The following is a 24430-nucleotide window of genomic DNA, read 5'->3' as shown; positions in this document are numbered from 1 at the left end:
AAGCCTGATATTAGCATTTAGCAAAGGCACATGATGCAAGGAAGCAAGCTTATATAGCATCAGCCAAAAAAAAAAAAAAAAAAAAAAAAAAAATCACCCTTATTTTGCCCATCCACTCGCTCAAAATATTTGTCAAGTTCTGCCTTGAATCTATTTAAGCTATCAACTTCTACAACGACAGATGGAAGTTTGTTCCAGCAATCAAGCACCTGCTGGCTAAAGGCAAACTTCCACACATCTATCTTACAACTGTCTTTCCTCAATTTGAATTTATACCCTTTCAGGTGATTATTCTGATCAAGAGGAAGAATCCCATCAGCATTGAGCATGCTCAAACCATTCAAGGCTTTATACACCTCAATCAGATCACCTCGCAGGTGCCTAGTCTCCAGACACTGTAATTTGCAAAATTTAAGCCTTTCTTTGTAAGAGCAGCCCTTTGTTCCATTCACTAATCTTGTTGCCCTTCTCTGTACTCATTCCAACAGCTCTACAGTCTTCTTAAAATGAGGCCTCCAGACCTGTATCAAGTTGTGGCCTGGCCATTGCCTTATACAAGGGGATAATCACCTCCTTATCCCTGCTAGAAAGATTCCTGTATATCATTGACAAGACACCATGACCTACTCTTGCAGACCATCTGCACTGCTCAGAAAACTTCATATCTCCCTGCACAATTACCCCCAGGACCTTTTCATTCTCTAATACTTTCAGTGTGGTACCACAGAGTTGATACATTACTCTGGGATTACTGCTTCCCATATGTAGTACTTTACATTTGTAAATGTTAAACTTCGTTTGCACTTCTCAGCCCATCTGCTCAACTTTTCTAGATCCTGTTGCAGCAGCGTACTGTCATTAGTGTCATTAACAATCCTGGCGCATTATAGCCTTAGTAGCTGATGCGCCAATAAAACCAAAAAAACCAAACCAAACCAAGTCATTAACAATCCTGCCAACCTTCGTATCATCTGCAAACTTGGACATTAAGCTTGATATACCATCATCAGTATCATTTATAAATACAGAAAACAACAATGGACCCAACACTGAACCCTGAGGGACTCCACTAATAACATTAGTCCAAGAAGAGCAGTGTCCATTAATTACCACACTCTGTCTTCTCCCATTCAACCATCTCTTTATCCTTAGCAGCAATTTGCCTCCAGTGCCACACTGCTCCAATTTGTGCAGCAGTCTTCCATGTGCAACAGTATCAGAGGCTTTTCTAAGATCCAAATACAGGCATACCTCGGTTAACGTTACCTCTGATAACGAAGCTTCGCTATAACGAAGTCGGCAATTTCAAGCCCCATTTAACATTAAAAAAATATATTCCAGTTTAATCACCTGAAATCTAAACAAACTGAAGAAATTACGGAAACCTTTGGGGCTTCTCGTGGTTGGTTCGAGAAATTTAAAAAACGGGCCAGGATTCATAGTGTAAAATTAACAGGAGAAGCTGCAAATAAGTTTCCAGAAAAACTAAAGGAAATAATTGAACGTGAAAATTTTCCAAATTTGGTGTTCAATGTTGACGAAAGCGGTTTGTTCTGGAAACGGCTACCAACAAAAAACTTCATATCTATTGAAGAAAAATCAGCTGCTGGGTTCAAAGCAGCCAAAGACCGTTTAATGTTACTCTTTGGATCAAATGCCTCTGGCGATTATAAATTAAAATTGTTATTAGTTTACCATTCAGAAAATCCGAGGGCGTTAAAAGGTAACATAAAAATGAATTTACCTGTAATATGGAAAGCAAATAGAAAAGCGTGGGTTCCCAAGGAGTTATTTACTGATTGGTTTGTTAACCACTTTTGTCCTGAAGTAAAACGGTATTGTCAAAAAAACAACTTTGAAGAAAAAGCTCTTTTGTTGTTAGACAATGCTCTGGGACATCCTACTGATCTTAACACGTTGGACACATGCATTCCTGTCAAAGTTGTGTTTCTTCCAGCAAACACAACTTCCCTGATTCAACCATTGGATCAGGGAGGAAAAGCATCATTTAAAGCTTATTATCTGCATCGAACATTAAGCAGTTTAACTGAACTAGAGGATAAAGAGGAAATGACAGTTAAAACTTTTTGGAAAAACTACACCATTAAAAACGCAATTGAAAACATTGATAGTTCTTGGAAAGAAGTCACTAAGAAATGCTTAAATGGAGTTTGGCGCAAAATACAGCCAGAAGTTTATTTATTTATTTATTATTTAAGTTGTACTAGAAGAAGAAAATAACATCCAAGAAATTGGAAATGAAGTTATCCAGATGGCTCAATCAATAGGTTTCGAAAATGTCAATGAAGAGGATGTTAGAAATTTATTGAATGCAGAAGATAATGGTTTTTCAGTGGAAGATTTAGAAAACCTTGTTAGCAATGAAGACGAAGTTAAAGAAGTTCCTGCCGAAAAAGTGTTAACAACCAAAGATTTAAAAAGGTGCTTAAATGACATTGAAAACGTAAAATTTTTTTAGTGAAAATGATCCTGATTTAGGAAGAAGTATTATTGTTAAGCGATCAGTGTTAAATGCAATAACTCCGTATAGGCAATTGTTAAATGAAAGAGAAAAAAAGCATAAACAATCAACTTTAGACTCGTATTTTAAAATGTGATTTCACTTTGTATGTAAGTTGACTGTTTATTTAATAAAACTCTTCTTTGTCCAAAAAAAAAGCTTTTCATTTTCTTTACGTAAGAACGTATCCCTATTCTGGCCATAGTATTTTTACCTCTGAAAACGAAGTTTCGCTTAACGAAGTAATTTCGTGGAACGCATCCTATTCGTTATTCGAGGTATGCCTGTATATGATATCAAAGTTATACTTTGCATCCAGTTCCTTTGTGACTACATCATAGTATCCTATCAAATTAGTCAGGCAAGACTTCCCCTTAACAAACCCATGATGTGTCTGAGCTATAATTGAATTCTTGTCTAGATGATCCTGCAGTGCTTCTTTAATCAGTGCTCTCATTAATTTTCCTGGAACAGAACTCACAGATCTATAATTACTTGTGTCAGCCTTTGATCCTCCTTTGTGAATTGGGGTCACATTTGCACATCTCCAATCTATGGGTACCTTCCCTGAGTCCAAGGAAGCTCTCATAATTATGGCTAAGGGTTTGCTTACTTCCTTTGCCACCTCCTTCAATATAATTGGATAGATTTCATCCACCCCAGGTGCCTTTCTTGTGTTTATCTTAAAAAAATTTCTCCTCCACTTTACTCTCAGTTATTACAAGATTAACTAGCTTTCTGCCAGATTTGAATACACCTCTGGCATTTCCCTTGCTGAATAACTCCTCATGTGTGAATATAGATGCAAAATACTGATTTAGTTTGTTTGCTACCTCAGCAGGATCATCAATAGCTGAACCATCCATATGAAGTGGAGCAATCTGATTCATCCCCTTCCTTCGAGAGTTTACATAAGTAAAGAACTGTTTGCTGGTTTTCTTTGCATCCGTTGCCAAAGATTTCTCGTAAACTGCCTTCGCCTGCCTAACCTCCTTTGTAACTTGGTTACAGACCAGCTTATATCTATCATAGGCCTCTGTGTCACATGTTAATTTATATGTATTCCATGCATTTTTCTTCTCTGTCACATGTCTCATTAGTTCATCTGACATCCATTTAGGCCTAAATCTTGAACAATATTTCTTTCTTTGTATGAAAAGCCTAGTGGCTTCCAAGATTAATTCCTTGAATGCTCCCCATTTTGAATTTGCTGTTAGTAACATCATCAGTTGGTCCCATGCTACAGAATTTAAAAACTGTCTCAGACCACCATAGTCACTTTATGAAAGCAAAAACCCTTTACCCTTGATGGTGGTTACTTCTCTGAGTAAATCCCACTTCAGCAGACTGTAATCACTGCCACCTAGTGATTCCTTTATCTGCAGATTCTTGATGCATGAAGAATCTCTACTGATAATCAGATCAAGAGTATTACTTCCTCTAGTTGCCTCCCAAACATGCTGATGTAGAAAACAATCATCCAATAAATCCACAAAAGCCTTGCTAGTATGTGAGTGACCAACCCATAAATTCCAATCAATATCCAGGAAATTAAAATCCCCCATTATAAGACACTAATTTACTGGCCCACTCTATTTCTCTCCACAATTGCTCATTATACTCATCAGATTCATTAGGCCTACAACACACACCTACTGTCATTTTTCCTTTTCCAGTGCTTATGTCACACCAAACAGACTCAACATTGTACTATCCACATCAATTGGATGTGCTTCTTTAGATTTTATGTGTTTCTTAACTAACAGCATAATCATTCCTCCCTTCCTGTCCTGTCTATCCTTTCTGTACACATTGTACTCCCCAAATTCCAGTTCTGCAATTCTTATGTCTCTGATATCCCAACAATATCTGCCTTTGATGTCTTGACTAGCACTTCAAGCTCATCGAATTTATTAACTATACTCCTAGCATTGGTGTACATGCAAGTATACATGCACCTGTTTCTACTCATAGTTACCCTAACACAGTCCATGTATTTACTTGTTCCACTATGACTACCAGCAGTCCTGGAAATTCCCATTCCCTTGCTTTCCAGGCAGCTGCTCAATTGCATTTCAATAGAAGTAGGGTAAGAATCACTATTACCTCTGCCAGTGGCTACTGTTAATCTATTAGTCCGTGTAGCCCCCAAGCTAGCAGTTTTCTGACCTAACTCTGCCTCGATAGCATCAGCAAATATTCTTGCACCCTTTCTATTTAAGTGTATCCCATCCCTGTACAAGCAGTCTCTCCTGTTAACAAGCACCGACCAGGTTGAGAAAAATTCTACCCCTTGAGCCTTGCACAAACTTTCCAGGGCCGAATTGATTGTGTCTGGGCAGAATTGCAGACACTTTCAAATTCAACCCTAACTCTCGGCTTTTTTTCAGCATTCCCTTGTACTTGTTAAGTAATTCTGCCGGTCTCCTACTCTTAATATCATCAGTGCCAATGTGTACAGCACTATCACCCTTTGTGCTCTTAAAGGATGATATCTGCCCTACAATGTCATCAACCTTTGCCCCTGGCAGGCAAACCCTGGTCCTGTTCCATCTATCCTTTTTGCACAATATATTCCCCGTTTCCCTGACTGTCACCTACAACAACTAGTTTCTTTGGGACCAGTGCATTCTGCCTTGGGGATTGCCACTGTGTTGCGTGATGTTCAAGTGCAAGCATTGATGTGGGCAGATGAGAGCTTGATGGGCCCCTCAATTTAAATCCTTCGAGGGCATCCACCCTGTCCTTCAAGCTCTCATATAAGCCCATAACAATGCCGAGTTGGCGACTGATTTCCTTGCACTCCTTACAACGGGCACACACAAAGACATTCCCCTTGGCAATATCATGTCCCATTCCTGATTGCTTCACAAACATCAAACAAGCAGTGCATTTCAATAGACTGTGATTGAGAGGACAACCGCTCCCCTCAGTTCTCCCATGAGCCACAGCATTTCCACTAGGCGCCTCCGTAGCCAGGTGGGAAGGAGCAGCAGTGCGTAGCACACGCTTCTTGATTAGACCGGGGTTCGAACCCGTCACCACCAAATACAGAGGATGCGGAAAGGTAAAGGGAATGACCACCGCATATTCCTGGAGCAATATGGCCTTAGTTGCTAATGCTCCTAAAAACCAAATAACAAACAAACAAGCACTTCCACTAGTTTCAGCCTTTTGCTTTGCTGCTCTGGTCTGAGTCATGATTTCTATTCAAGTTCAATAAAATTCCAATACAAAATATAACCCTAAATCTATATCCCAATGCTTTGTTTGTTTGTTTGTTTTGTTTTTTAGAAGCATTTAGCAACTAAGGCCATATTGCTCCGGGATATGTGGCGGTCATTCCCTGACCTTTCCACATCCTCCATATTTGGTGGTGACGGGCTCAAACCCCGGTCTAATCAAGAACCGTGTGCTACGCACTGCTGCTCCTTCCCACCTGGCTACTGAGGCGCCTGTATCCCAATGCAGTTATAACACTATATATATGTATTTCGGAATCAAATATTATCTCCGAGTTATGTTATATGACTTTCTTATACCCAGTCAACTTATATGTATTAATTTATGATGTTATGTTTGTAATAACTAGGTCACTATATTTTTTTAGTTAAAAAAGTACAATTCAATTGACAATGAAATTTAAAAAGATTAATAAATTTTACTGATTAATTGATACTACTATACTCGCTATCTAGTTTTCCATTAAACCTTAAGCTATCTAGTTTTTCATTAAACCTTAAGCTATCTAGTTTTCCGTTAAACCTTACACTAGCACTCGTTGTATCTTATAACAATGGCGGCAAGTTACGTTTTCATAAATATCATTAATAAATATAGAAAACAACAATTGGCCGAAAAACTGAACCCTGGGATACTACACTAATAACATTAGTTCAAGAAGAGCAGCTGCCATTGATAATACTTGATAATTGATGTACTAGGCTTTACATACCAGCTAAGAAATATTGTTCAAGGTTTAGGCCTAAGTGGATGTCAGATGAACTAATGAGACATATGGCAGAGAAGAAAAATTCATGGGATACATACAAATTAACACGTGACACAGAAGTCTATGATAGGTACAAGTTGATCTGTAACCAAATTACAAAGGAGGTTAGGCAGGCGAAGGCAGATTACGAGAAATCTTTGGCAAGGGATGCAAAGAAAAACAGCAAAGAGTTCTTTACTTATGTAAACTCTAGAAGGAAGGTGATGAATCAGATTGGTCCACTTGATATCGATGGGTCAACTGTTGATGATCCTGCTCAGGTAGCTAACAAACTAAATGAATATTTTGCATCGACATTCACGCATGAGAGTTATTCAGTGAAGGAAATGCCAGAGGTGTATTCAACTCTGGCAGTAAGCTAGAGAATCTTGTAATAACAGAGCAAAGTGGAGATTGTTGAAGATAAATACAAGAAAGGCACCTGGGGTGGATGGGATCTATCCAGTTATATTAAAGGAGGCAGCAAAGGAAGTAAGCAAACCCTTAGCCATAATTATGAGAGCTTCCGTCACCACCAAATACGGAGAATACGGAAAGGTCAGGGAATGACCATCGCATATCCCGGAGCAATATGGCCTTAGTTGCTAATGCTCCTAAAAACGAAATAACAACAACATCCTTGGACTCAGGGGAAGTACCCATGGACTGGAGATGTGCAAATGTGACCCCAATTCACAAAGGAGGATCAAAGGGCGACACAAATAATTATAGACCTGTTAGTTTAACTTCTGTTCCTGGAAAATTAATGGAGGCACTGGTTAAAGAAGCACTGCAGGATCATCTAGACAAGACTTCAGTCATAGCTCAGACACAGCATGGTTTTGTTAAGGGAAAGTCTTGCCTGACCAATTTGATTGGATACTATGATGCAGTCACAAAAGAACTGGATGCAGGGAATAACTTTGATATTATATACTAGGATCTTAGAAAGGCTTTTGATACTGTTGCACATGGAAGACTGCTGCACAAATTGGAGCAGTGTGGCATTGGAGGCAAATTGCTGCTATGGATAAAGGGGTGGTTGAGGGGGAGAAGACAGAGAGTGGTAATCAATGGACACTGCTCATCTTGGACTAATGTTATTAGTGGAGTCCCTCAGGGTTCAGTATTGGGTCCATTATTGTTTTCTGTATTTATAAATGATATTGATGATGGTATATCAAGCTTAATGTCCAAGTTTGCAGACGATACGAAGTTTGGCAGGGTTCTCAAGGACACTACTGACACTATGTTACTGCAACAGAATCTGGAAAGGTTGAGCAGATGGGCTTCGAGGTGGCAAATGAAGTTTAACATTGACAAATGTAAAGTACTACATAGGGAAACAGCAACCCCAGAGCAACGTATCAACTCTGTGGTACTACACTGACAGTGGTAGAGAATGAAAGGGACCTGGGGGTGGTTGTGCAGGCAGATATGGAGTTTTCTGAGCAGTGCATACGGGCTGCAAGAGTAGCTCATGGTGTATTGTCGATGATATATAGGAATTTTTCTAGCAGGGATAAGGAGGTGATTATTCCCTTGTATAAGGCAATGGTCAGGCCATCAGGCCACATCTAGAGTACTGTATACAGGTCTGGAGGCCTCATTTCAAGAAGGATGTAGAGATGCTGGAACGAGTACAGAGAAGGGCAACAAGATTAGTGAATGGAACAAAGGGGTGCTCTTACGAAGAAAGGCTTAAGTTTTGCAAATTACAGTGTCTGGAGACTAGGCACCGGCGAGGTGATCTGATAGAGGTGTATAAAGCCTTGAATGGTTTGAGCATGCTCAATGTTGATGGGATTCTTCCTCTTGCTCAGAATAATCACCTGAGAGGGCATACATTCAAATTGAGAAAGACAGATGTAGGATAGACAGGCGCCTCGGTAGCCAGGTGGGAAGGAGCAGCAGTGCGTAGCACACACTCTTCTTGATTAGACCGGGGTTCGAGCCCGTCACCACCAAATACGGAGGATACGGAAAGGTCAGGGAATGACCACCGCATATCTCGGAGCAATATGGCCTTAGTTGCTAATGCTCCTAAAAACCAAATAACAAACAATAACAGTAGGATAGACGTGAGGAAAATTGCCTTTAGCCAGCGGGTGGTAGGTTGGTGGAATAGACTTCCATCCCTTGTCGTGGAAGTTGAAAGCCTAAATAAGATTAAGGCTCAGCTGGACAGGTATTTCGAACGAACAGAGGGGTGAAGTGGAAGTGGTTATTTTTTATTTATTTTTTATTTATTTTATTTTTATTTTATTTTTTTTTTATTATTTTATTTTTTTGGCTGATGCTGCATAAGCTTGCTTTATTGCATCAAATGCCTCTGTTAATGCTAATGCTGATGCTCACTCTATCTTATCCCACTCAACCACCCTTTATCCATAGCAGCAATTTCCCTTAATACCACACTGCTCCAATTCATGTTGCAGTCTGTGTGTAATAGTATCAAAAACTTTTCTGATGCTCTCATAATCATGGCTAAAAGGTTTGTTACCTCTTTTGCTACCTCTTTCAATATCATTATTGGACATATGGTGCAAGGAAGCCTGAGTCTTTTGCTACACCAGGCAAAAAAAAAAAAAAAAAATTTCTGAGTTACCATGAAAGAGAGAGATCACCAAGTAAGAGAAGAATGATGATATTCAGCTCAGGACCCTGGGTGTGGAACCCACGTTTAGTTTCCAGAGCTAAGTTCCGGTCAACCCTTCCCCATCTCTTCCATCATGCAGTATAACTGATGAATTTGAGGTTACGATGAACATCTTGCCGAGATCCAATCTTTTTATATTTCGAGGGTAAAGCTCTAAAATGGTGTTCGCAGGCCACAGCTAGTTAGTACACTGGACCGAACCTATTGGTAACTCTTTAAGAGGCTTCCAGATCAGCTTGTGTATAATCTTGCTACCTCTACTCTGCCAGATAGTGACTGGAGGGAGTCCGAGAAGTGTGTATGCAGGGGGCGTTGTCGAGGCCACATTATGTCAAGGATCTGGGTATATTCTTACCATATGTACACCAAAAATTTCATTACTTCATACAGCATGTCCCCCTCTCCAATTTTTCTTACTACTGAATATACCATGAATTGTCAAACTAATAGAGTAAGCTTATCTGCAAAAAGATCTAAACCTCCCAAACACTTCCTAATTCATTTCACAAATATACGTGGTCTCAATTCTAATCTCAACAATGTCCATTTCCACTTGCAGTCTGCCAAACCCCATGTACTTTTTCTGACAGAATCTCAGTTATCAGTTGATTCAAATACTGCTCATCTCAGATGCCCAAATTATTCGCTGTATGATTCTTTTCGCCTCAAAGATGGTACTTGTGCATATGTCCGTTCTGATATTCCCTGTCAGAGGCTTGGCAATTTGGAATCTCCTCTCTTTGATCTTCTCTGGCTTAAAAATCTCTCTACCTCATTGTGTCAAATTCATCTGTTGTCTCTATCGTTCTCCCAACTCCACTAATCTCTTGGAGCTCTTTGACTTCCTTTCTTTGCAACTTGACTTTCTCCAGTCCAACTTTCCTAACAGTGAAGAATTTTCCTTGTTGATTTTAATGTTCACAACTCCAGCTGGCTTCCGTTTTCTAGTCACACCGATCCAGCTTGTCGAGATGCTGAGACTTTTGCAATTACTAATGATCTTGCACAGATTGTTCATTTACCTACAAGAATACCGGATAATCCTAATCATACAGCCAATATGCTTGATATTTTTCTCACAAACAACCCTTCTAAGTACACAGTCGAAGTAGGCGCCTCTGTAGCCAGGTGGGAAGGAGCAGCAGTGCGTAGCACACGCCTCTTGATTAGACCGGGGTTCGAGCCCGTCACCACCAAATATAGAGGATGCGGAAAGGTCAGGGAATGACCACCGCATATCCCGGAGCAATATGGCCTTAGTTGCTAATGCTCCTAAAAACCAAATAACAACAACAACACAGTCGAAGTGAGAGGTCCTTTAGGCACTTCAGATCACAACTTGGTGATTGTCTCTTCTCCAATGGAACCTTTATCTCATGGCTATTCCCAACCATGTGTTGTTTGGCATTACAAGAATGCAAAATGGGATGACCTGCGAGACTTCTTTTCTTCTTTTCCTTGGTCGGATTACTGTTTCAAAAGTTCTGATGTCAACGTTTGCTCAGATCATGTCAGTGAAATTATTATTGCAGGAATGGTATCCTTTATCCCACACTCCACTTTAAAATCTCGTCCTTTATCTAAACCTTTGTTTTCCAATAAATGTGCTAAGGCTGTTCAAGAGAAGAATGTTGCATATCGTAATTGGCTTGTTTCTAATTCTTCAGTTTCATTTTGTGCCTACACCAAAGCTCGCAACAATTGTAAAGCAGTTATTAACCAGTCCAAACTAGAGTTTGAACAGGCTAAGAGTAGAAAACTTGCTTCTTGCCCTAATGGTAGCCGAGCATTCTGGTCTCTTGCCAAAGCTATTGGCCGCAACTTTTGCCCATCTCTGCTCCCACCTCTGTCCAAACCAGATGGTTTGGACAGGACAAGGATAAAGCTGACCTGCTAGCATCCCATTTTTCTTTCAACTCATGCATTAACGATCTTGGTAAAACACCTCCCACTATTCCCAACACGCTCCATTCAATGCCTCCTGTGGTCTTCCATCAAAAGGATGTCAGAAGGATTTTGACTAATCTTGATGCTAAGAAAGCTCCTGGTTCCGATGGTATTTTTCCACTTGTTCTTAAAACCTGTGCTCCTGAACTTACTCCTGTTCTTTGCTGCCTTTTTTCACTTTGTTATTCCAAAGGTGTTTCTCCTTCTGCTTGGAAATTTGCTCATATCCAGCCAGTTGCTAAAAAAGGGTGACAAATCCCTCCCATCCAATTGTCATCCCATTGCAATTACTTCTACTCTTTCTAAAGTAATGGAGAAATCAATTAACCATCAAATTTTAAACTACCTAGAAACCTTCTGTCTGATCAATGATTGCCAGTATGGATTCCATCAGTGTCGATCCACTGGCGATATTCTGGCTTATGTTACCCATTTATGGACTAATTCAATGGAAAGGTTCTGTGAAACACACGTAGTTGCTCTTGACATCTCAAAGGCTTTCGATCGTGTTTGGCATAAAGGTCTTCTAAACAAGCTTCCATCTTATGGTTTGCCAACTGTTTTTAGTAATTGGTTATCTAGTTTTCTCTCTGATCGCTCACTGAGGGTGATGGTAGATGGCTCTCTGTTTTCTAACTTCTCCACTAATGCCGGTGTCCCTCAAGGTTCAGTTCTTTCCACCACTCTTTTCCTCTTGTATATTAATGACCTTCTTCCATTGACTGGAAATCCTATCCATAGTTTTGCCGATGATGGCACATTGCATTCCACTTTTCATTTTGAGAAACCTTGTCCTGCTCAATCAGCTTCAACTTCTGGAAAATCTGCTACCAATTCCTTAAATGCCGATCTTCAGGTAATTCTCCAGTGGGGCAAAGACAACTTAGTTGATTTCAACCCTTCCAAAACTCAGTCTTGTCTTATATCTATCTTGTGTTAGTGGCAACTGAAGTTTAACCTTGACAAATGCTTGTTTGTTTGTTTGTTGTTGGGTTTTATTGGCGCATTAGCGACTAAGGCTATAATGCGCCAAAACCTGGTAATTAAAAAATAAAATTTTTAGTGGCCTAACGAATTAGGTCACCAAGTCAAAGTATAAAAACAAGTATAAATGGTAAAAGGCAAATATCAGTAAACAAGAAACATTAAAAGAGTTGATTTTTTAAATATGGGTAAAATGGTTTACTGATTTCAAAAAGCTAAAATAGCAGACACATGGTCATTGTCAGATAAAATCTGACTGAGTGTATACGGCTCAGTCAGATGATTAAAAGTGGTAAAACGGATATTGCTAAAATCTGGACATTCAACTGAAATGTGTCTTATTGTTAAAATTGTGCCACAGGACCCACACATAGGAGGGTCATCAGCCCTCAGCAGAAACGAATGAGTTAAATGACTGTGTCCTATGCGGGTCCGGGCAAGAACAACTTCCTCCTTACGATTCCTGCGCAGACTAGACTGCCACGGTTCAATTATGGGCTTTATATGATATAATTTATTCACAGTCTGTCTATTCCACGAATCCTGCCATTGGGAGTGTATCTTTTCGTGTATTATTTGCCTGTAGTCTGTATAGGGGAAGACGCCTCCGTAGCCAGGTGGGAAGGAGCACCAGTGCGTAGCACACGCTTCTTGATTAGACCGGGGTTCGAGCCCGTCACCACCAAATACGGAGTATGCGGAAAGGTCAGGGAATGACCACCGCACCGGAGCAATATGGCCTTAGTTGCTAATGCTCCTAAAAAAAAAAAAAAAAAAAAAACCAAAAACCAAAATGTATAGGGGACTGACAGGCAGCGGTTATTATTGGGAATTGCTGTTTTGGCTGTGGCGTCAGCCAAATCATTTCCCCTAATCCCAATGTGGCTGGGAATCCAGCAATAGTGGATATCATATTCACGTCCACGGAGGAAGTGAATCTTCTGCTGAATACTAGACAGAACTGGATGAGGATTATATCTCACAGATATTAAAGCCTGTAACATGCTAAGAGAGTCGGAATATAAAATGAACCGTTGGTATTGGCATTTACTAATGTGATCCAAGGCTAACTCTACAGCGTGCAGCTCTGCAGTAAATATGCAGCATTCAGAGGGAATCTGCTCTGATATAGTGCTGTCTGTAAAGACAGCAGCAGATCCCACATATGATTCTGACTTCGAACCGTCTGTGTAGACTGGCGCGAAGTCGGAATATTCAGTTCGGTGTGCTGAATGAAGCTGCAGGTAGACACATGATGGAGTGTCCGACTTTCCCCAGTTTCTAAGCGACAAGTCACATGCCGGGACACGAGCATGCCAGGGTGGAAAGGGTTGCTTTGATGTTTGGGCAACCTTGTCTACCTTGATATTAAGTTCTTTGAGTAGCTCTTGGAGACGAATACCAAAAGGACGATTGGCAGTCTTAAGAGTATTGTATAAATTTTCCCATCGTTGCTCAAAAACGAATGGCCACGTAGGATGGTCTGGCAGGGATTTCAGTTTTAAAGCGTACTTTAAAGACAACTGCTTACGTCGAAGCAATAACGATGGTTCGTTTGCTTCTACGTATAAGCTTTGGACAGGAGATGTGCGATATGCTCCAGTAGCAATACGTAGGGCCTGATGATGGACAGGGTCCAGCCATCGAAGGACACTGGCTGAGGAATATACTTGGGATCCATAATCAAGTTTGGATCGCACAAGTGCACGGTAAAGCCGAAGAAGGGTGCATCGGTCTGCTCCCCAAGATGTAGAGAGCGAGCGGAGAATATTAAGCCCGCATGTGCACTTTGTGCGAAGTTGGCGGATGTGGTCCAGAAAGGTCAACTTTTTATCAAATACGAGTCCCAAGAATTTTGTGTCCGCTGCTACTGGAATAACATTTTGTCCGAGTCTTAATTCAGGTTCAGGATGAAGATTACGCTTACGACAAAAGTGTACGCAAACGGTCTTCTCCGGCGAGAACCTGAAGCCATTTACAAGTGCCCAGGAGTTGAGGCGATCGATGGCTTTCTGCAGTTGTCTTTCAATAACCCTCATGTTGCATGACTGACAAAATATGCTAAAGTCATCAACATAGCGGGCATTGTTTACAGTTGGAGGAAGCTGTTCTGTGATGGAATTTATTTTGATGGCAAAAAGCGTGACACTTAATACTGATCCTTGTGGTACCCCCTCCTCTTGGCTGAAAAGTTTCTAATAAAAATGGGGAGATGGCCTCTAAGACCAAGGCTATGCAAATCTTTTAAAATGCCAAATTTCCAAGTTGTGTCATACGCTTTTTCCATGTCAAAGAACACTGACACCAAGTGTTCGCGTTTTAGGAAAGCATCCCGGATGGATGTTTCTAGTCTAATTAAATGATCAAGAATTGATCTGTTTTTTCGAAAGCCACACTGGATGTTGGAGAGAAGGTCATTTGATTCTAAATACCATATTAAACGAAAATTAACCATTCTCTCCAGAATTTTGCCCATACAGCTAGTCAGAGCAATAGGACGGTAATTAGTAGTGACTTTTGGATCCTTTCCTGGCTTAGCAAAGGCGAGAACGATTGCCTTGCGCCAGGAATCCGGAAACTGCCCTTCAATAAAGATTCTGTTATATAGAAGGAGCAGATAATCCATAGATTTTGGTGTAAGATGCTTAATCATTTCATAATGGATACCATCTGGTCCAACAGCACTTGCATTGGAAAGAGTGAGGGCTCTTTCCAGTTCCTCTATAGTGAATGCCCCATTGTAGGGATAGAGGCCCTTGGACTTAAAACTAAGGGCCTGCTTTTCAATTTTATGTTTCAAGACCAGGAACTCTGGGGAATACGAAGATGTTGCAGAGATGTTGGAGAAAGTTTCCCCAAGAGAATTGGCTATTGCAGTTTGATCTGCAATAGCGCATCCATTATAATCTAGGATTGAAGAAGGGTGGGATGTATATTTTCCCTTCATTTTCCGGATTTTATCCCAGACTACCTTAGAATTGGTAGCCTGGTTAATAGATGTTGTAAAACGGATCCATGATTCCTTTTGACTCTGACGGCGAATGTAGCGTGCTTTGGCTCGTGCACGCTTGAAGGCTATTAGATTAACAGTGGTAGGATATCGGCGGAATATCCCCCACGCTTTGTTTGGGAAATGATGGAAACCGGGCAGATGTTTTTGGAACAGCATTCGCAGCTGCTTGGACGATGATTTCTGCGATGTACTTTACTGCATCATTGATCGGCTCCTGACTGACGGTGCTGAGATCAAAATTTGCCTGATGTTGGAAGGCAGACCAGTCAGCCTGATCAATCTTCCACCATGGTAACCTGAAGGGAAGACAAGGTCTCCCACTGTGTAACAAGGTTATCACAGGGAAGTGACGCTTCCGTATGGATTCTCCTCCACTTCCCAAGTGAGTGAAGGGAGTAGAGAAGGGGAGCAGATAGAAAGATCAATGGCAGACAAGGTACTGGTAGGCATATGGAAGAAGGTGTTTGTTCCAATATTTAGAAGGGAAAGGTCATTGTTATTGAGCATACGCTCTATGACTTGTCCCCTTCCATTAATGTTAGCACTACCCCATAGGGTGTTATGTCCATTAAAATCCCCGAGAAGTAAGAAAGGGGGAGGCAACTGCGTTAAAAGCTCATCAAGGTCTTCCTGGGAGATGTCAGTCCCAGGTGGCAAATAAATACAGCAGACCGTTAATAAAAATCTCACTGTAAAGCGAATTGCAACGGCCTCTATGCTGGTTGTAATTAGCAAGGGCTGAACTGGGGTCTGGTTGCCGACAAGGATAGCCACTCCTCCATGAGCAGGACCATCCGCAATTCTATCCTTACGAAAGATTGTGATGTTATGCATGGTGGGATCATCATTTGCCTTTAGATAAGTCTCCTGCAAGCAAACTGGCTCGTGCTTTTGCAGGAGGGCCTTGATGTCATCAGTATTTCGCCGGAATCCATGACAATTCCATTGTAGGAATTTAGCCATTATTTTGGCTTGGTGGGTCCATCAGGCGGCTTCCAAGGTGCTGAGGGCTTACTTTTATCAGTCTTGGCTTTATCTTTTTTGGGGAAGAATGGACGCTGTCCCGTGTCCATTTCTTCCTCCACAAAGAGTTCCAAGACTGATTCATCCTGTACCTCCTTGTTCTCTACATCCATTGTAGAGAACAAGGAGTGGCAACTGATTGTGTTTTTTGGTGGGCTTTTGTGAATTCAATAAATAGCGTGCAATCGGAGCTTTCGGTGGTATAGTCATCTCAGTTTGAGTACCGATAGTGCACTTTGCAGAAACCTTCTGAGCATATGAAGGTTTCCCGCTATTTATTGGTTGGATACGTTTTCTGGCCTCTGGGTAGGAAATATTCAGCTCGGTTTTCAGTTTTTGGATTTCTTTTTCATCCTTCCACTGCTGGCATGCTCGAGAATAGGTGGGGTGCTCTCCTTGGCAATTAATACAGATCGGTTTTGAAGCTGAACATTCCTTGCTCTCGTGGTCTTTAACACCACATCGAGCACAGGCAGGGTTACCACGACAAGATGTTTGTGAGTGGCCGTATTTTTGGCATCTAAAACACCTCAGTGGGTTTGGGATGTAAATCCTCACTGGGCAGTTTAGATAGCCTGCCTTGATGGAACTTGGAGGCCGTTGGGTATTGAACGTGAGGATAAGAACTCGGGTAGGGACGAGATTCCCATCCTTTCGTATCGATATTCTTTTCACAGCTGTCACTCCTTGGTCTTTCAATTCAGAGCAGATCTCTTCTTCAGAAACACGAAGAAGGTCCCACTCTGAAATAACACCACGTGAAGAATTCAGAGTTTTGTGGGGGGTTACGGTGATAGGTATTCTCCCTATGGATGTAGAGTTCAAGAATTTTTCAGCTTGTTTTGTGTGGGAAGCTTCGACCAAAAGATCGCCAAAACGCAGTCGTTTAACGGCTTTTGTTGAACCTGCCAACCCTTCTAATCCTTTCTAGATAAAGAAGGGTGACATCTTTCCAATTGACTGTTCTCCGATGGAATGGAGAATGAGGAAAAGCAGTGTCACTGATGGTGGTGGTGTATCCTCCGTCCTGGTCTTTTTGCAGAGGTGTTTTCTTTGTCATCGTCTCGATTAGGTAGGGGCCTTGTTGGGGCCCCAGAAGAAAGGGGGTTTAAATTACTCATATGAGTAAAGAGAAAGTGTCTGATGCCTAAGTACCTCACCCACCACAGAGCCCTATGAGGGGACGCCCACTCGTGAACTAGCAGGTACTGTGTACACGAATGGGACACCGAGTTCACTTAGAACACCATACCCACGTTACCAATAAGTCTTTATCCCGTCCCAGGACCATAGGGAGGGAGACTTATTGGAACACAGTTGACCCTATCAGTAAAAAACCACCCGCCGATTGATCCCAGTCGGGCCGTTCCGGGACCTCCCGTCTTGTCGAAGCAGGGGCCAAAGTGGTGTATTAAGGCTGGGCCCCTCAACCACCAGGATCCCCCTTTCCGCATTCCATGGGTCGCGGCGCACGGCTGCACACGCCGGATTCCAAAGATGTAACCCTGGAACCAAGGTATGGGCATTAGATCCCAGTGATGCTGGTCTGGAAGTCCAGCAGCGTCACTGGGAGGTCCCCTCACCACGTACAGGTGCCCACGTCGAGGGGCTTGACAAATGCAAAGTACTGCATATGGGTAGAAGTAACCCCATAGAAACGTACCAACTGTGTGGTACTACACTTAAGGTGGTAGAAAATGAAAAAGACCTGGGAGTAATTGTGCAGTCAGATATGAAGTTTTCTGAGCAGTGCAGACAGGCTGCCAGGGCAGGTCATGGGGTTTTGTCAATGATATAGAGGAATTTTGCTAGCAGGGAAAAGGAGGTGATTATCCCTCTGTATAACGCAATGGTCAGGCCACGTCTTGAGTACTGCGTACAGGTCTCTGGAGGCCTCATCTTAGGAAGGATGTAGATTTACTTGAGCGTGTACAGAGAAGGGCAACAAGATTGGTGAGGGGAATGAAGGGATCCTCTTACCAAGAGAGGCTTAAGTTCTGCAAATTGCAGTGGCTGGAGACTAGGCACCTGCACGGTGATCTGATTGAGGTGTATAAGCCCATGAATGTGTTGAGCACACTGAATTCTGATGGGATCCTTCCACTTGTTCAGATTACGAACCTAAGGGGGCATAAATTCAAATTAAGAAAAGACAGATGTAGATTAGATGTGCGGAAATTTGCCTTTAGCCAGCGGGTGGTTAATTGCTGCAACAAACTTCCATCTGTCGTTGTGGAAGTTGATAGGTTGAATAAATTTAAGGAGGAACTGGACAGGCATTTGGAGGGAATGGTGTGATTTTTTTTTTTTTTTTTTTTTTGCTGATGCTGCATAAACTCATACACTTGCTTTCTTGCATCAAATGCCACTGCTACTACTACTATCTCGCAAAAAGGATTCTTCTGCTCCTATGGTTATCTTTAGTGACACTCCGATTTCTAGGCAAAATGATATATCTCTTTTGGGGATTATCCTGACTTCTAATCTCTCTTGGCACAAGCACATTACAAATATTGCTTCTTCTGCATCTAAAAAACTTGGTTTTCTCTTTTGCTCTCGGTGTTACTTTTCTTCAAAACAGCTGCTCACTCTGTATAAATCGCAAATCCACCCTGCCATGGAATATTGTTCCCACATCTGGGGTGGTGCCCCCAAAACCTCTCTCAGGTTTCTTGATTCCATTCAGAAGAGGGCAGTTAGGTTAATTAATGACTCATCTCTAACAGAGTCTCTCTGCTCTGCACTTGCTGTCTCACAGAGTTTCTGCACTCGCTGTCTCACAGATGTACTGTTTCTGCTGTATGCCTCTTCTACAGATACTTCCATGGGCACTGTTCTTCTGAATTAGTTTCTATAATTCCTGCTCTCTCTTTCAAAACAGTCCGAACACGTGCCGCCACCAGCCAACATCCATTTACTGTCCAACTTCAAACTCACAGAACCAAATTTTCATCTTCCTCGTTTATTCATTCAACTGCCGTTTCCTGAAACAACCTTCCTTCATACGTATTTCCTGAAAATTAACGTTTACAGAAGTTCAAGTCCAGTGTCAACAAATATCTTCTTTCGTCTTCTCAACCTCCAACCCAAGCACTGTACTAAGTACTATAGGTTCTAACACCTCTCGTGTTTGGGGTTTACATAAAAAAATAAAATAAAATAAAATAATGATCAAGTCATATGGGTCTATAAGCTACTCCTGTTTTTTTTTTTTTTTTTTTATTTGTTTTGTTTCCATATTTCAGGAAATAACTTCTTTGTGATGCATCTGTTATATAGATATTTTTATATATTTGTTTAAAAGAAACAAGTTTTTGCAGTAAATAATTCATATTAATTGGGATCTCATTAGTATTTGAGTTTGGCATCTGTTTGTACTTTGAAGGCTTTCTTCTGAATGTTAATGATATTATATTATAGCAGTTTTCATATGGTTTATTATCTAAGATTGTACTATGCCCACAAATAAAATATAATGTTCTAACATTCTGTTAGAACATTATATTTGTTAATTGATAAAAATTCTACAGTTACGTTGTCACTGAAATATTTCTAGACAAAAAAATTCTGCAATGAAAGAAAATTTGGATTGTTTGTTGTTGTGTTTTCATTTAGTTTGTTCTTATAGATGTTTTTATTTTTCAGGATTTGATAAAACAGAACAATTAAATGTGGAATTATGTGAAAATAAAAGTAACATAGATTCAGATTCTGAAAGTAAACAGAGCTCTGAAACTAAGTCCTATCAAAATGCAGATGATGTAAGCCAGGTCAGTTCATTCAGCAGAAGCCAGAGTGACTCCTCGGGCACAGGTTAAGATATTTCTTGTTACTTATTATAATTTTTAAAAAAAGTTATATAAGAAAGTTAAGAAAAAGAAAAGTGAAATGAAAGAGTAGTGCATTGTCAGATAAAAACTCAAATTTCAAGATATTTGGTGTTTATATAAATACAAAGTGATAACAAAAATAAGGTGTTTATTTATTATTTATCTATTAAACAATTCATTTTCATAAATAACAAATGGTGTAATGAATAAAAAAAAAAAAAATGTCCTGAATAACAATAAAGCAGTGAAAAGGAAACAATAAAAATCACAGTCCAAGGTGTTTATCTGTTGAACCAATCCTTTATATAGGGTATTTCAATTAAAATGCACTGTGGTCTATCTAGATTATGTTTTGGTATAGGCTATTTGTCATCTGGATCTTTTCTATCATATTTCGATTGAAAATTTTGAAGTTGATATTGGAATTGAACTAAGTATAACCTTTCAGATTTTATAATTTCCAAATTAAAATTTTGCCTAATTTTGCATTTTTCCTTGTGGGAAAGTTGTTCTCCATCTTCAGTTTAATCTATAAAAGCCATTGCTGCATTTCTGAAATGAATGGAATCTAATTTGATTTGAAGAAAGAACAAAACTGTTGAGATATTTGCTCTGCAACACATGTGAATGGCTGGCTACGAGTGCAGTTGTCTTGTCTCTTCACACTAAATTGTATTTGTTTTTAATTTTGTTTCAAATAAAGTTGATTTTACATTCATTTCAGAAGTATATTGATGGCATTTTTAGACTAGAACAAAGATAAGATACAACTTTCTCATTGAGAAAAAAAAACAAACAAACAATTGATTAGGCAAAATTTTAATTAAGAAATTGTAACATCTGAAGGGAATACTTAGTTCAACTTTAACATCAAATCCCAATGCTAATAGCTCTGGATTTACGATGAAGAATCTGTCTTTTTTACTCATCATTATCATTTTCTGTCTCATTGTTGTAATATAGTTGATGACAAATAATTTCTCTACCTTTTCTCAAAAGCTAAACATTTTCCTTCTTTTTCTTTAAAAAACAAATAAATAAAACTACATTAAAATTTTACGAATTTCTCCTTATTTTCATTAACATGTTGGCTATCAGGTGTGTGCTGTGGTATTCTCCATTCCAAAATAGAAATGCATAATAATGTTCTGTGTAATAATTTCATTGTGCTTGTGTAGAGCTAATTAGAATGTCTTTCAGTAAGATTCCAAAGAAATATAATGCAAAATTTCAGAAGACACATGCAAAATGTAGATTGGGATTTTTTAATTTTAACTGGTCGGAAACATGATGTCATGAGGCATGTTCAAACAAATAAACATAACAATGAATAGAAAGAAATGCAAAATAGATATTGCACTTCATGGTGATGCTGATGTCATACTTGCTGAAAGTTTATTTGCATATTTTGTCCTAGAACATTATCTTCATGTGAGTTGTGCTGATCATTTACAGGCACATTATTCAGAAATGTTTCCTGATAGCAAAATAGCAAAAAAAAAAAAAAAAAAAAAAAAAAAAAAAAGGTTGTTGAAGAACAGAAACATCTATTGTTAGTGAAATTGCCTGGATAGGGAAAGAAGAGGTAATGATGGCTCTGAAAATTGAGCCACTTTTGAATGCTACAAACATCAGTAATCATAATGATTTGAAGCTATATTACACAGTAGTAGTGACCTTTTGTAATTAAAACATCTCAAATTGAGAGTGGCATTTCTCTCATTGACTTTTCAAGGTGCAACATTGGACAGCTTCTTCTGTACAACTTAAACATGCAGGATTCCTTCAAAATACTGTTTGACACTTAATATTGATAATGTGCCTGTTATGGTAGACCTAAAAATTGGAGTACTAAAACTGTTAATTTGTATGCTGAAAAGGGATCTGCACATCACCCTGTGAAAGTGGATGAATAATTGGTGGAAATTTTACAACTCTCTAGAAACAAGTGCTAAAAAGAAAGATTTTGGCAATTTCAGTGGATGCCGAAATTAAAAAAAAATTGAAGTATGTTTGTGTACATGTTGGCTCTATATGGTTAAATGTGTAAATAGATTGGTAGAACAGTGGCAATCCTTTGACAAGGCTTTAAAGGAGAGATTAGAATTGGCGAGGAAAACAATATGAGCACACTTTTCAGAGTTGCCAATTTGAAAAGTACAGCAAGCAATCACTAGTGAGTGGCACTGATTCATATCTAAATCTAATTCATAATCCAAAACACCATTTTGAGGTCATTACACCTAGAAGACAAATTGATGAATTCAAGAAAATAAGTGAATTAAACTTCTGGTTAAAAGCAATCCTGAACAGGCCAAGCAATCTGATAATTTTAGCATGTTATTCTCATTCATGCTTCTTTGGCTTAAATAATGCCATTTGTTTGTTTATTTTAAATGTTATGCTGTTTGAAAATCTGGACATAGTTTTTTAATGCACCATACCTCATATCCATATACTGAGGTCATTACACCTAGTTACATTGAAGGATGTTACTTGCAAATTTATTTTACCAACAGTTTTAACTTATTCCATTTCCACTTTGGCAATTGATAAATTTGAAAGATGATTCTTACATAGTCACAGGTATTTATATTGCCAACGTCACGGAGAATCTAAAGCAAGACGAGAAGATTCTGTTCTTTTGCTCATTAAAGAAGTACTTTATGGCTGCCTGTGACTACATGGTACAAAAGTTCCCATTGAAAAATGGTCTTATAAGTGCGGGTAGTACAAATTTCACCAGATTTTAGTGAATCATTTTTGAAATTTTTTATGGACAAGTTCCCATTACTTTTTTAGTGTCATTAAAGATAAAGAAATAAATGAAGCAATAGATGTTTTGTAGCATCAGTTCTATCGTTTTCAGTGTGTGCACCTCCCAAATGCTATTATGAATGCAGAAAGAATTGATGTACAGTGGTTCTTGATTGGGGAACTGATAAATGCACAAGGAAGCTTGAAATATAATAAATTATACCAAGTCATGCTTAGCATTTTAACAGTTCTTCATAGCAGTGCTAAGTGTGAGAGAATATTCAGCTAGGTCAGGAAAAACAAAATCAGAGTTTAGATCTCTTTCTTGTGCAACTTTGGAAATGCTTGTGACATTTTGTTCTTAATAATGGCTCTGTTGTCTAGACTTCTAAGTCTAGACAATGGGGCCATTATTAAGAACAAAACTTTGACTCAGTATTTCTTAATAGGAAAAAGTTTGCAGCAGTATCTTTCTTAAAGTAATCAAAATCACTTGATGTCTAATAGAATATGCAAACAGGAATTCACAGACAGAAAAATCTTAGATAAGCTAATATTTAAAAGCATATACAAATGCACAAATAATCCTATAGCTGTACTTTAAACTGTGTCTTTTGCCAGTGAAATTTAGTTTCTAGTGCAGTGTGGACTTTAAAAATCCCCTGCTCTTTCCAAGGAATCTCCTGTTTTTTTTTTTTTTTTTTTAAAGAAGTGCTTGTTATAACTGAGACTAATAAGAACTTATTAGTCTCAGCCATGACAGCAAAGTTTAGACAACAGTGTCGTTATTAAGAATGAAACATTGACTTAGCATTTCTTAAGAGGGAAAAATTTGCAACAGTATCTTTCTTGAAGTAATCAAAATCAATTGTCTAACCGAATATGCAAATAGAAATCCACAGACAGGAAAATGTTAGATAAGCTTATATTTAAAATCATGCTGTAATGCGTAAATAATCTTATGGCTGTACTTTAAACTGTATCTTTTGCCAGTGAAATTTAATTTCTAGTACAGTATGGACTTTAAAAATCTCCTGCTTTATTCCAAGGAATCTCCTATTTTCTTCCTGTTTTTTGAGAATTGCTTATTAGCATTAGCATTAGCATTAGTAGAGGCATATGATGCAAGAAAGCAAGCTTATTCAGCATCAGCCCAAAAAAAAAAAAAAAAACACACACCACTCTCATTTCACCCCTCCGTTCGTTTGAAATACCTGTCCAGTTGAGCTTTAAATTTGTTTAGGCTATCAACTTCAACAACAAGTGATGGAAGTCGGTTCCACCAACCAACCACCCGCTGGCCAAAGGCAAATTTCCGCACATCTATCCGACATCCGTCCTTCCTCAATTTGAATTTATGCCCTCTGAGCTGATTATTCTGAGCAAGATGAAGAATCCCATTGGCATTGAGCATGCTCAAACCATTCAAAGCCTTATACACCTCTATCAGATCACCTCTCCGGTGCCTAGTCTCCAGACTCTGTAATTTGCAAAACTTAAGCCTTTCTTCGTAAGAGCAACCCTTTGTTCCATTCACCAATCTTGTTGCCCTTCTCTGTACCCGTTCCAGCAGCTCCACATCCTTCCTGAAATGAGGCCTCCAGACCTGTATACAGTACTCAAGATGTATACAGATGTATACAGTTAGGCCACATCTTGAGTACTGTATACAGTACTCAAGATGTGGCCTAACCATTGCCTTATA

General features: G+C 39.5%; 1 protein-coding gene across 1 annotated transcript in view; it reads left to right on the top strand.

Annotated features, from left to right (window-relative positions):
• Positions 1–24430, top strand: part of LOC150087339 (uncharacterized) — a 353008-nt gene that overhangs the window by 35319 nt on the left and 293259 nt on the right. The window contains exon 4 of the mRNA XM_090372447.1: positions 19784–19951. Coding sequence (XP_090228573.1) covers positions 19784–19951 — 168 coding nt within the window. The remainder of the gene's footprint in view (positions 1–19783; positions 19952–24430) is intronic.

This window comes from Mastigoproctus giganteus, chromosome 4 (assembly GCF_048544385.1).
Source record: "Mastigoproctus giganteus isolate SK-2022 chromosome 4, ASM4854438v1, whole genome shotgun sequence".
In the NCBI taxonomy this organism is placed as follows: Eukaryota; Metazoa; Arthropoda; class Arachnida; order Uropygi; family Thelyphonidae; genus Mastigoproctus; species Mastigoproctus giganteus.
This window is presented reverse-complemented; position numbering and strand designations above follow the sequence as displayed.